At 42.0% G+C, this 14,427-nt stretch overlaps 1 protein-coding gene across 1 annotated transcript; it reads left to right on the plus strand.

Moving 5' to 3' along the window:
• The first annotated feature begins 534 nt into the window (after nt 1-534).
• On the plus strand, nt 535-10,605 carry LOC142406595 (uncharacterized). The gene is made up of 5 exons (XM_075495538.1): nt 535-796; nt 4,654-4,749; nt 7,966-8,070; nt 8,483-8,578; nt 10,190-10,605. Exons 1-5 carry the CDS (start codon nt 565-567, stop codon nt 10,297-10,299), a joined length of 639 nt encoding a protein of 212 aa, XP_075351653.1. The 5' UTR covers nt 535-564; the 3' UTR covers nt 10,300-10,605.
• Nucleotides 10,606-14,427: the final 3,822 nt, after the last annotated feature.

Genomic DNA, 14,427 nt, shown 5'->3' on the forward strand with positions numbered 1-14,427 from the left:
AGTTACACGGCAAGAGCAGTGCCATGCTGGAAATGGGTAGGCGGCTAGGCTTCTGCTAGGCTTCACGCTAAGGCTTCATGCTAAGGCGGACTCCTTGACCTGCGTACAGTTTAGCCCTGATAAATGACTACCCAGTGGCTCGTCCTCTGCCTACGATGGGCTCTGGGCCGGGCTGCGGCCTGCAGGCCCCCCGGGCCCGGTTTACTTCAGCCACTGCGGCCGAGCCCCGCGGGAGCCCCTGGTCGCCTGACAGGAGGCCGGTGCCGGCCCCCCTGGCCCTGCCCGCACACGGGTAGCCCGCTGGCTGTCACGGACACCCGGGTGGGACTTCCACCCGCCGTGACACGCCGCGGGGGGCGGCGAGGCGAGGCGGGGGGAGGCCGGCCCTGCTGTGGGGGTGAGGAGGAGGAGGAGTGGAAAAGAACTGAGAGGGGAAAAGCGAGGGGGGCGTGAAGGAGCGGGGGGTGAAAGGGGAGTGAGCGGAGAGGAGGCGGCCGCGGGGAGCCGAGCGGAACGGCGGAGGTGCCCGAGCCAGCGGCTGCCGGCGGGCGAGGCGCCCGGGCCATGGCGCGGCGGGACGGCGGCGGGGGGCTGTCCCGCCTGCTGCTCTGGCTGGCGCTGTGGGGGCTGTGGCGCGGCGGCGCGGCCGGCGCCCTGCCCGCCCGCGGGGCGGCCCTGCCCTTCGGCGCGGGCCCGCCGGCGGCCTGCAGCCCGCGCTGCCAGCACGGCGGGCTCTGCCTCGGCAACGGCACCTGCCTCTGCTCCAAGGGCTACGAGGGCGAGCTCTGCCAGCACGGTAACGGCCCGGCCTCGCCCCGCAGGAGGGGCGCTCGGGGGTGCCGGTGGGCGGGAAGGCGGTGGCGGGTTCCGCTGTGGGGCGGCCGCGGGGCGATGGCGGGCGGGGAGAGGCCGCTCCGCGCCTCGCGTCGCCGTGGGGGAAAGGTGAGAAGCGCCGCGGGCAGGGCCGCGCCCGGCGGCCGGCCCCGGGCAGCCCGGAGAGCCCGGCGGCGGGGCGCCCTGCCATGCGTTGCCTGCCCGGGGCTGCGGGGACCCCTTCGTAGGTGGTGGTCCCTGGGGACCTGTCTTGGCCTGAACAGGGCTGGGCACAAATACCTGCGTGTGAGCTCTCGGAGCTGTTGGCCTTCCTGCAGGTAATCCGTCTGGGAAGGTCTGAGGAGCTCGGGTTTGGATATGGTATGAAACTGGTGGTTCTATGCTGGGGAGGACACAAGTAAAGTGGGGTGGAAGAAGATGGGTAGAGACACCCAGTTTCTGGTGAGGCGAGACCATGTAGCAAACCAAGAGTCGGCTCCTTTATGAAGACCCTCATGTTAGGTGAGTAGACCCAGCAGTCGGAAAAGGCCGTATTGTCAGTAGGTAGCGTTTAACCATTTGAACATTGGGTAAATGTCCACTTACTGGACAGGCTTCTGCATCGTCTTCCTTTTATTGTTCTCTCTGTGCATGTTTAAGTACTTGCCTGAGTAAGGAATGATGGTTTTAGAGGCTTGACAACTTTCTGAGCCTGACCCACAGAATCATTTGTACATCCTCTTTCCATGGTGGGAAGTGTAAAGCTAGGGTGAACTGGAGTCTGTTCCTGTTGGTTTCCCAGGTGAGACAAAGTATTTTTGAAAATGGTGCCCAGTATGCAAAAGTAAACACTCGTGAGAAGAGTTTCAGTTTAAACCCTGTTTAAAGTAACATGCCCAATTTCTAATTCCTTTCTTCAAAAGTTTAACTACAGAGCATTGTGGCTAATAACTGCTAAAACACACTCCATATCAGAAGTTCTTTTGCTTTACATCTTGTCCTGTGTGAAGAGGCAATATAATTTGTACAGTATTTGTTTTAGTTCTCAATGCCTTTAATCTAAAAACATGATTATTTTTAAACTCTGAAATGGGATGCTGAAAATTTCATTCAGCACCGTAATCATTCATGGAGTGTTGTTTTATTTAGAATTAAGGCTAGCAGGTGGTGACAAATGATGTATAGCTAGTGCGCTGCGTAGTGGGGATGAATAGCTATGCAGTGTGCACTGTTCCAAACAACTGTTGGATCCTAGACATTTTGGGGTTTAGAGGAGATGCGAAAGATCATCGGAGGTGCAGATCTGGTTTTGAACTAGAGAGTTCAACTGTCTGGTATTGCTAAGGGAACCACTGAGTGATTGCTCTGATAAGGTCATCAATGCAGAAAAAAAATCTGGATAAATGAAGCTTCATCCCTTGTTCTGTCAAGAAAACTCACTGAGATAAGTTAACTTTTTTCTCTCCCCCCCACCCCCCCCCCAAATGAAGGGTGGGGCATATCTGTCTGACAGGGGGGGTTCTTGTTTGTGCTGTGATTTTTTACTTGAAGTGTCATGTTCTTGAAATAGTGGGGTAAAAAACGTGTTTGTGATGCCTCTAGCATTTTCTGGCTATTGAAACGATTCAGAGGGGAAGGAGAAAACCTGTTCTGTAATTAAAAAAAGGTGAAGTGAATTTCATTACAGTTGAAGGCAGTTTGGAAAAAAATTTTATTTGCTTTGGTTTTAAGTAGATGATCTCCAAACATATTGAATTCATGGTTAGAAGCTAAATGGATCTAATTATATATACGGATGCTATGTTCATTATCGGTTTTGGAATACCCTAACCTGTGGGATTTAAAACATAGATATAATGGAGGGGAAAAGTTGAACAAGACTTTTCCTAGGACTGGTTCTCTCTAGTTGAGTGGATTGCTTAGAAAAGAGTTTTTCCTGCTTAGTCTTCTTGCTCAAAGTGCGATCACAATGACACGTGAGACAAGCATAGGGTAGTTCTGGTGGACTCAACTGTAACACCTGTGAGCGGTCCTAAGAGGTCTCTGACATGGCTGTATTGTAAAATACTTCAAGGTGCATTCAGCGTAACCTTTATTCTGGTGAAGCCACTGGTAGTATGTTGTGCTGTCAAGCTGCAGGTCAGATCCCTCCCATTCACTGGAGATACAGTCTTGCTTGTTCTTGAAAGTCTGGGAGAAGCTGCAGATATTTTGGCAAAGGGTAAAACAAGCGTAAGGAAAAGAAGTGCACTTTGGAGGCTATGGATTTCAGGAAAATATTTAATTCTTTCACAAAGCCCCTGCCCTTTTGTCATGGACACCTTTATTGAAGTCCCTGCTTTCTAAAAGGTGCATGCCTGATGGAGAGTCTTTCTTCAGCTCTCTCCTATAAATGTGTTGCCTGGGAAAGTGTCCAGCAGTCCAAATGGTAAAAGTTGGCAGATGAGAACAGTAGAATACGACTACAGTACTGCATAGTGCACACAGCTAACCTTTTGGTATCTCACTGCTATTCTCTCTTTCCCCCCGCCCCGATATTAGTATCTTTTAGCATAAATAGGTAAAGTAAACCTTACAAAACTATGTGAAATAACACAGAAACAGAATTTTTCTTAAATTGAGAGCTCTTGTATAGCATTTCCAATGAACTGAAAGCATCTGGTAAAACAGTTATGCAGAGCTGAGTGCTGAATGGTTCTTTCATACATGTCTGTGTCCTTTATTTGCATGCAAATACCCATTCTGCAGATACTAATGTGAAAAATCCTCTATTCTTCAGTTGGATTGCTTGAGAGTGCACTGCGTGTAGGAGGGCAAAATCAGTGCGGTGTAACTGCTCATCTTTTCCCTTTTCTTCCTTCTGTTTCAGACTTTTCATCCATCCAAAGGATAAAGCAATGTGATATAGAGAACTCATTCCACACCTGCAGTTAATTCAGATTAGACTCTCTGAAACACATGGGTTTCTAAAATCTGTGTGTGAATAAACAAATGTTTTCTCAGACACCAGGGCTGATTCAGGAATGATTTATAAGTAGCAAGGAGGGCTATGTGATAGGTAATTTATTTTCAGTCTGACTGGATTTACTCAGAATTTTGAAAAATGAAGTTTTTTATTTGTGCCTTATCCAACCTGTCCAAGCTGTCAGCAATGAAAAAGTTGCAGAATTTGTGATGATCATAGAGGCTTTTCTCCCAACAGATAATTACAGTTGTAACAAAAGTTACATTTATCTCAGATGATTTCTAAACACTGTACATTTAAAGGTCTCTGAGAGGCCAACCGAGGCAAAAAAAAAAAGAGGGTGGAGGAGAAGGAAGTGTTCTGGAGACATTTTAGAGAAGACATATGAGGAAATGAGCATGTAGTTTTTCTGGAGAGGTATGTAGGAATCCAGTAAAGAGTTATGTCTGATCATTTTAAGAATCAGAAGGTGCCGCTGAAGTTGCAGCATTTTTTATTAAATCCTTTCTTCTTCTCACCTCTTTTCTCACCTGTCACTTCTTGACTTCAGTTATCAAAAGCTGCTTTGGCAGTCCAGCTGTGTTCTTTTGTTCCTTTTTAATATGGTGCTCTCTTTTGTCTATTCTGTCTAGGGTCCAAAAGTTTCCTTAGTTTTGAGTGTTTAAAAGCTTAAAATGGTGGAGTGCTCTCTGTGCAGGGAAACTATTTCACCTGATTGGCAATGTGGGATGGTAGGGCAAATACATCTTGGGAAATGTGAAGACAAAATGAGTACTTGGAGACTAGAATAATGCAAATTTCTTATGTACTTAAGCAGTAATTTTGGTAAACTTCACCAATATTTATCCAAGCTTTGTTTGTTGTCTGTCTTACAGCAACATGTTATCCAAAATGCAAAAATGGTGGGGAGTGCCTCAGACCTGGAAAATGCAGATGTCCACCTGGCTATGGGGGTAGATACTGTCATAAAGGTGAGTAAAACTCAAACAAGTGATAGCTTGGAAAGAGAAGGAGTTTGAAAACAGACAAAACTAATTTAGGACTCCTCAGGTCCAGGAGCTAATGCTCTTTGAAATAATGACCTTAATTCCTTAGACCTCTGACCTTACTGTCAAAAAATGTATGGCCTAGAGGATCTGCATGCTTGCAGGAGAATAAGGTAGAGTACATGTACTGAAATTTGTTGTGAGAATCTGAGAGAATTTGGTCCCTTGGAAAATACCTTGTTTATGTGTTCTGTAAATATTCTGTAGTTTAAATGCTGTTTAGCTCTATAACAGACTCTTTCTAAATAATTTAACGAGATGACTTCTATAGATACATATTTCTGTATTAGGTGGTTGAAAGTTTTGTGTAGTATCTGCAAGATGGTAATATGGAGGGCAAGTTGCTAAAGATACGCGTGGCAATGTATTGTTGATAGGTAATGGGAGATGACAGAGATGATGAGTAGCAAAGACCAATTTTTATGGTTTTGTGAAGCCTATCGAATATATGCATGGATTGGAAAAGGCAATCCAAGAAAACATTGTTATGTTGTTATGAACTGATCAGACTACTGATGATAACTTGAGCTCTGGGATAAAAGGGGAAGCAAACTTGAAATATTTGAGGGGAAAATGATGTAGTAGGCAAGATATCCCCAGAGAGTGAAGGAAAAGAAAGCATTGTTTTCCTTTCAGAAGAAAAGCCTCAACCTGGCACTTAAGAAATTTCTAGAAGTTCTTTTTGAACAGACACTGGTAAATTAGTTGGGCAGTCATCACTGTGCTGAGAACTTAGTAAGCATTCTGTCTGACTGTGGTCACAGCAGCTAGCAACATGTCACAGGATTCTCAATTTGTGCTTGATGTTTATTCTGCAGGCATTTTTTTTATTTCCTTCAAATGTGAAATAGCTACAAGAGTTTACTTGGAATGTAACCTAATGGGTACTTGGGGAAGTGACTCGGCTAGCTTCTGCAGCTCTCTGGAGTCTTGTTGTTTTGGGTTGTCTGTGGGCTTTTTTGTTTTGTTTTATTTTTTAATAAAGCTGTATTTGGTATTTTATGAAGAAAGCATGACCTGAGTGTACCTAATGTGGGAACATCTGTCTGAGTTTGCAGAAGCTTAAACTGTAGCTCTGGGATGTTAACTAGACTGAATGGGAATTCAGCTGCCAGTGATAATAATTTGATATAAAAATTGTTAACATTGTAGAGGAATAAGAAAGATGAGGAAGTGCCTTCTGATGAAGAACTGTATAACACAGTACTATTGTGTAATGCATTGGGAAATAACTGTTCATTTTGAGTAGACATAACAGTGTTGACAGCAGTGAGGTAAACTGGAGCATGGTCAGCTTCATTTTGCAGCAAAAGGATTTTTTTTTTTATTTCTTAAAAGCCAACTGAAAGTGTAGATTTGTGGGGTCTTGATAGGGACCCCACAAGAAGGGGGAACTTGACCTTCTCAGAAGAGCCTAAATCAGAAGCAAGGTGAGAAGTACTGCTCAAATAGAAAAAGCAGAATGAGGATTCAGTTTATGCTAATACTACAGTCTAGACTTGGATTTGTATCTGAGTAAAGGTCCTACTTGTATCTGTTATCATGTTATCCCTGTAAAGCAACGGATGTGCTTGTGCTTACCTGTAAGGTGGAGTACTGTGGCATATGGAGCCTGGATGTACAAACTCTCGGTGCAGTGCAGTGCAATGTGCTATTACAGAATCACACAGAATCACAGAATAGTTGAGGTTGGAAGGGACCTCTGGAGGTCATCTTGTCCAACCCTCCTACTCAAGCAGGGCCACCTAGAGCCAGTTGCCAAGGACCATGTCCAGACAGCTTTTGAAGATCTCCAAGGAGGGAGACTCCACAACCTCACTGGGCAACCTGTGCCAGTGCTTGGTCACCCTCACAATATCCACTGCTCTCCCCTCATCTACCAGGCCAGTCATTTCATCGTAGAAGCGTATCAAGTTGGTCAAGCACGACTTCCTTTGGTGAAGCCATGCTGACTATTCTTGATGATTTTCTTGTCCTTAATGTGCCTGGAAATGGTTTCCAGGATCAGCTGTTCCATTACCTTCCCAGGTATTGAGGTGAGGCTGACCAGCCTGTAGTTCCCTGGGTCCTCCTTGCCTTTCTTAAAGATTGGAGTGACATTTGCTTTCCTCCAGTCTTTAGGCACTTCTCCCAGTCACCACGACTGATCAAATACAATCAGTATTAAATACATTAACTTATACTGTGTGACAAAGAAATATGCAAACAAGCTTTGAAGAGCTTTTCTGGCTGTGCTGGAGTTGACTTGCGTGTCCTTGTGTGTTCAGCATTTGTGCCAAAAATCTGTTGGCTGAAATCAAGGTTAAAACTTGTGGTAGAATAGAGGTTTGGACTTTTTTCTACCAAGTATCAAGCAGACATCCCAACTGTCCATCATTATAATGAAGGATAGTTGTTTCTCTTCAATATAGTGAAGGTGGTGTATACATTTACATTCATGCTTGTGGAAGGATGCATTTGATTGTACAAAACAGTGATTATGCCATATTTCAAAGATGGTGCACACCACAGTTGATACCAATCATATGCCTGGCATAAATAATGCTTCATTAATGAGGCCTTCAGGGCTTTGACCTGTAGAATGATTCTGGAACGAGGAGGCTGACTTAGTTGGCCTTTGGGAAGGCACTGCTCAACCTGACTATAGCCATAGCTTCATTTGTCAAAGTAATATCCCCTTTTCTTCTTCGTCTTGTTATGGGTAGGTCCTGTCAGGTAAGGAAGTATGTGAATCCTTGACCGCATGTTACTGGCTTACAAGCTGTGATTTGGCAAGATCAACGAGAATACGCATGTTAGTAGTTACTGTGGTGTAGCTGATGAACAGTTGGTTCACAGTTGTGGGGGGGAGGGGGCTGTGCCATAGCGATAATCGTGTTTGGTTGTTAGTACTCTCAGGCTAAATGCTCAAAGAGCTTTTAAGCACATGTTTAATTTTAACAGCATTTTGAGTTGGCATTTGCAGACATGGTTCTGTCATCCTCACTCCTTATGGAATTGTGCCTTTCTCCGAATAGTTGAAATTTTAGTCTTTGCAGATGTGATAAAAAAAGCAGTTGATGGTAGACCAGCTGTTTAAAGATAATTGTCTGAAGTCCTGTGCTGCTTCTGAAATGCACTGCGTATGCTGTTCTTCCGCAGTAAGCTGTGAAGGAGGCTGTCAAAATGGCGGGGAATGCATCTCTGTCAATGGAGTTGTGAAGTGCCTTTGTGCTTCTGGCTGGACAGGATCAAGATGCCAAGAAGGTGGGTATCTACATTCATGAAAATATTCATATTGAATCAAAATATAACTGCAGTAACAAAATCATTTAAAAAGTATTAAAAGGCTAATAACTATGGAAATGTCATTGCATTACTACAGAAATGAAGGACCTGCATTATTGGTACACACTCAGATAAAATAGTGTCAAATTGTTTTGCATTAAAGTGTACATCTGTTAACATTTAAACCAAAATTCTTAACGCAGTACGTAAGTATTTTTTTCCATTTCCAGGACCATGGAAATGCCTTTAGAGTTTTACCAGTTGAATATCTGGCCTGGAAGAAAATGTGTTTTGCCATTTTGATTTGTATCATCCTGAATCTTTCATTCTGTCAGGATTCTTTTATATCAGTTTTATAAATCCTGCTGACTTACCCATTCTTTTCTTCTAGCAATTTGTCCTCAAGGTTGTCGGAATAATGGAGCTTGTGTGGCTCCTGGGATTTGTAGCTGTCCAGCTGGATGGGTTGGTGGAGCATGCCACTTAGGTAAACGACTTCTGACATTTTTTCGTTTATCCTTTTCTCTACTTGTTTGATTTACCAATATAGTGCTCAAATCTTCAGCGCCTAACAAAGCTGCTAGGAAAGTATCTTAGAATAGTAAATGAGAGCTGCTTCTGCATACTGAGGATCTTACAAGTATGCATAAGGAGTAGATGGCTTTTCAATTTAGTCAGACAGAACTTTTCCACTTTAAGTAAATTCAGATTCAGATTTGGTTGTCACCAAATTCATTACTTGTCAGTTAGTTCAAATACTTGTCAGTATTTCTGAAATATTTTCTATAAACTGAGACCCCAGTATAAAGAACTGAAAATGGCCATTATAGAAACACTATCATTGCTGATGTGGGTTGGAAGCTTCATTAAATTTTATGGACATGGAAAATTGAAACTTGCTTCTCACTTTGAGGGTAAGTTGGCAGCATCAACTCCAGGTGCTCTTAAAAGAGTAAGAGGAAGCCGGCTGTAATCAGGATTAGTACTGAATGACAGTCTTGCTGAACAACTGCTTGCATTTTTCCGAATTTTGATTCACAAAAGCAGATGATGATTATAAAAACTTTAATCTACCCTTCTCTGGCAGGGCCTTGTATGCTCATAACAGCACTGCCTTGATGCTAAAAGCAATAATCCTGAGACTGTAAAACGGAAAGGCTTTTTTGTTTGCTCTCTGGGAGACTGAGAGAAAGCTCATTTAAACATTGCTTTTAAACTGGATATCGTGGGTGCAAGGTCTCTGGATTAAGTCATCTGCATTTGAAATTTTTGTGTGGCTGTGGGAATCCAAATCAGCCAGTGTTACTTCTTCTGCAACATACATAGTCAAGCAAACATTAACAAGTAATACTTTAACATTCCCATTTGACAAGCAAAACGCTTATCCTTTGTATTCATCAGTGTATCGAGACAGAGGGTGATATTAAAAGGTAAGTATGGGAGATGCAGAGAACTCACAAAATGCTTAGCTCCATTCCCTGCACCAGCAATAATGACAGAAGTGTTCAGGTGCTTAATGTCAAAATAATCACTGTTCCTGAACTAACTAGATCTGCATTCAGTTTGACTTCTGTTGGTACAGGTGCTCATAAGCAAATTACAGCCCCTGGCTTGTTACCTGAACTGGTGTGTTCACTAAACCTGTGCCCACTCAGTTCTCCTCTGCTCCTCTTTTGGGTGAGTGGGGAAACAGAAGGGCAGTGTGTGAGCAACAGCTAGTATGTGGCAAGCGTTTCCTCATGCATGTGGATCCAAGAACTGGCTTGAATAAGTTTCAGCAGGAATTTTTATTGTTCCCTCGCTTTCATGGAGGCATCCATCTCAAAAATAGCCTGTGCCTTATAGAACAACGGAAATGATGGTATTTTAAAAGGGGAATGGAGCATGAATAAGACTAGACGTACTGTGACTGTATTCTAGTGAAGATCACGATGCCATAAATCGAGAGACAGTGCTTTTCAGTTCTTCCATTATGCTTTTATTTATACTGTCCCAGTGCGGTCACCAGGGAACAATTCTGCTAGCACAGTGAGACAAAGAAGAAAAATGATGCTGTGTTGTGCTGAAGACGTACTATGTATCTGGTGTCTCATTTCAGCTGTATGTAAACTACCTTGTCAACATGGAGGAAAATGCATAGCTCCAAACGTGTGCCGATGTCGACTGCCGTACTCTGGTCTACAGTGTACAAAGAAAAGGAAGGAATGAAGCAACTTCAGCAAAGATAAGCTGCATTTTCTTCATGTAACTCTTCATATAGAGATGAAGTCTGCAGCAGTGCGGGACCTTAAAACAAACATGGTAACTAATTGATTTCAGATAGCTTTTTGTCTTCATTATATTAAGTAAATGCATTTCTGTATGAAAGAAAATTATTGCTGATTGTAACAAAGCTGTTAAAAGTATCCAAGTGTGTGTAGTGTATAGCACACGTTTTCTTCTGTTCTCATTTTTCTTCGTAAGCAGAAGTATTATGTCTTGGTTGATACAGCTGACCTTGAAATAAAATTTACTCTTCAAATAAAGTACTTCAGAATAGATCTATGCTCTACTTTTTGATTTTTTTCCCCTTTGACTAGAATTATTGCGTTATATTAATGATATGTTTTTAAAAAGCACATGAAACAAAATGTCCTTAATTCAGATTATCAGAAGTGGATGTTAGTTCAAGTATAATTTACCTTTAATAAGATTACACAGTTGCAAGAGGAAACTTGCAGAGTTTGCATCTTTCTGGAACATCAGCAAACTGCAAAGCATCTTATTAAAATCCTGGTTATCACTTTATATATGCTTCCTGCCCCTCCCCCAATCAGATTTGGATCTTGGTCAGTTAAACAGCCTTAAAAAACCCCCACAAAACACAGTACTTGTTCAGACAGTTCCACTGTTACTTTCTAAAAGCTTAATCCATGCTGATACTCTAAAAGAGTCCTTATCTTGACCACTTCTACAATCATATTATCTGATCATCTCTCAACTTCCAATTACTTCCTTTCCTTATTCCAGTAAGGTAGGGAAATGTGTTTATCTCCCTTCTGGAGATGTAGACATCGATGATTCATTCCTATTCAAGATTGTGTTGTTATAGGAGCAATATAACGGGACGCTAGAGAGTGGCAGTGAGAAAAAGCCGTGTCTGTCACAAATCACCTGTGCGGAGGATGCTGCGGCTTGTCCTCTGGACATGTTCCAGTTTGGCCTCGTTTAGGTTTTCCAGCCTTTTGAATGGGCTGCAGATTGGACTGAGACTCCTACGTTAATTATTCCATGTCTCATTTGTGCTGTTTCTTGAGTCCTACAGCTGAGGAAGGTTTTGCCAAAACATGCAAGTTGAATCACTCAAGTTTCTGAATGGTTTCCAGATACATATTTTTTTTTGAGAGATAGATTGATTTTCATTGTCTTCCAGGTGCACCTAGAATTTTTGGTGGCAGAATTTTAACTATGCATTATTTTAATCCATTTGCCTATGCATTCTTTTAATCCATTTGATGGAATAACATTGTATCTGTGTATAAGCTCCCTTACCAGAACATGTAGCTTTCATGGGCAGAGTGACTTACACGGACACATTTCTCCAGGAATTACAAGCCACCAAGCATCGACAAGAAGCAAGGAAATGGGGTCTTCTCAGTTACCAACCTTCTCTTAAAGACAGAACCCAAGCATACGGAGGGCAAATGAAAGACAATGGTATAGTTCATGAGACTCCTGTTTTCTGTTACAAGCAATTGCTGCGTTGTGTAGTTGAGAAGCCTTCCTGGAGGCTGCTGCATTTGGTTCAGATGAAACCTGCTGTGGACATGTGTTGCGCGGGTTTTGTTGCCAGGGGCAGGGGACAGAGTAAGAGAAGTGTATGGTTTTTGTGCTGCTTTTGCTGTGATACACTGGATATTTCAGACATGATGGTGCAAAATGTGGTTTTCATGCATGGAAAAAGATGATTTAATCAACGGTTCTGGAGTAGGCTTTATGACGATGAAATTCTGTGTCTGTGTCACAGTTCACTACAATAATCATGCCATAATTTAGAAATTCAGGAGCTGAGTACCTTAGATGACATACTGGTTGCAGGGAAGTGAATGGAAAAAAATTAATTGCCTCAGACCCAAGATTTCAGAGTAAATGAGCAGAAGAATGTAAATGCAAAGAGGCATAATATCTCGGTATTGTTCCTGAAAAGACTGACTTCTACTAATAAAGCCAAAAGTGACAATAATGGTGATTAGAAGCCAAAAGAGATATTAGCATCATTAGGAGCATGAAACCAGGAGCAGTCAGTGAGAGACCTGTAATTGGCGTTTCTGAGCAGGCCAGAACAAATGCTAATTTAAACAGTTCCCTGTTTAGAAATGATTGAAGTAAGCAAGCAGTAATTTGATGGCACACAGAATGTGATGGCATATTTTAGAAATACTGCTTGAATGTAGCACCATCTACTGGCTACAGGGGTTTTCGTTGTGGTTTTTTGGTTTTGTTTTTAAGAAATATCATTTAAATCTCTGCAATATTTTCAGTGAATTTAAAGTGAATTTTCTAGTACTTAAAGTAGAACAGTCTCAGAATGTATTATTAATGACAGTCCAGGTTCCAAAATTATTATTTCCACAGTTCCACATATATTAAAAGAGCTGTCAGTATTCCTTGTCTTTTGTTTGTTTCGCACTCACTGGAGGATTGAACATACTAGTTACAGCATGTCATTTTGGGAGCTAGATGTATCTTCCTGTGAAAAGCTAGTTATGCGTGCAGCTCAAAGGCCAAGAAAAATGATACTGAACAGGTTACTTCCTTTATTTATTAGAGCTAACTGTAACACCTTATACATATGCTCTGATTTTCACTACAAACAACTGGAAAATTTGTAGGGGTAGCGCACTGGTTGCGCTTTTGATATTCTGTCTTTTTAGAGCATGTGTGGAAAGGTGAGAAGTGTTTCTTCTTTTTAATGTACTCACATGTACATTTTACCATTTATATTTTCTCTTCTACTGTAAGTGATTATAGCAAGAATGGAGTTATGTGGTTTATCTGTAAAATATCCTGTACTGGCTAAACTGAGCTGTGGGTGAAAACTGAGTAAAATGACCTGACATTGCCATGCAGTACCTTTATACAAGAGAAACAGCATAAGCATCTTTAGTAATTAGTAACACTTTCTAACCTCTGTGTTTGGTTTTTGTATATGTACCCAGGTGTTATGTTTTATTGGGAATTTAAACTTTGGATTTTCCCATTTGGGCAAGTAATGGAGTGGATATAGCCAATTTTTCAAGTAGCTTAAGCTTTGATACTGATTTACTTTAGGGTTTGCGCTGATTCTTCTTCATGGGTTTGCTTTTGGTAGATGGAAATGTTGACTCAGTTTCTATTCTCAGCTATGAGGATACATAATTAACTTTTGTAAAAAGAAAGAGCCTTTCACCTGGGGCCCACTTTTTTGGATTTTTTCTAAATCACAGCCAACATGGATACAAATGTAGGAAACTGAGTCCTTGCTAAGATCTGTGGTATCTTCTGTGACAGGAGTCCTTCCTTCAGAAAACATTCATTATATTGCATTTTAAAGATCTTTTCAAGATCATGGGCAAAAGTCAATCTGCACTTGACAGGATTTCTGCTGGCCTGCAGAGCAGTTTTAGTGCAACCAGATAATAAATGGATGATGTAAACAGGTACCTTCCAGCACTGTTTAGTATTTAAAGAAATCATGCAAGAAAATTCAGTGAAGATACCTGTATTCTGTGCTAAGAATCACTGTAAGATCCTCAGTTTGGCACAAGTTGCCCTTCGTTCCATCAGACTGGAACTGTGGCAACTCCTGCAGTATGCAACCCTTCTCCCCCCTTCCAAATCCCCAAACTCTTTTGGGCCTAATTTCAGATTGCATTGTGCAATTTTAGAACAATTTTGTTAACCTATATACACAAGCCCTCTGTATGCTTCTGCCTCTTGTTAAACTGAGCAATTTTACTGCATTGTTGCAATGTGCTTTCCAATTACAGTGACTTCTGTTTCATGTGTATAATGGACAACCTAGTAACAAAATAGTTTCAACTAATCACATAAGTACTAGGCAGCTTTGAACTAGCTGTCTGTCTTTATGCATGCACTAGTAATTTTTCTGCTTCACGTGCTTGCTGGAAAATAGCACAGCTTAGCACTGTGCATTTTTAACTACGGTAGCAAAACTCTGGATGTGTGTTTTTTTGCACAGCTTGCATTTGGAAAATGTGAAAGAAATAATTTCTACCTTTAGAAACACTGACAATAAGTGGGAAATATGAAAAGTTATGATTAAAAAAACCCCCTTTATTCAGCCTGAAATCCTAG

The sequence above is a fragment of the Mycteria americana genome, chromosome 2 (genome assembly GCF_035582795.1).
Source record: "Mycteria americana isolate JAX WOST 10 ecotype Jacksonville Zoo and Gardens chromosome 2, USCA_MyAme_1.0, whole genome shotgun sequence".
NCBI classification, from domain to species: Eukaryota; Metazoa; Chordata; class Aves; order Ciconiiformes; family Ciconiidae; genus Mycteria; species Mycteria americana.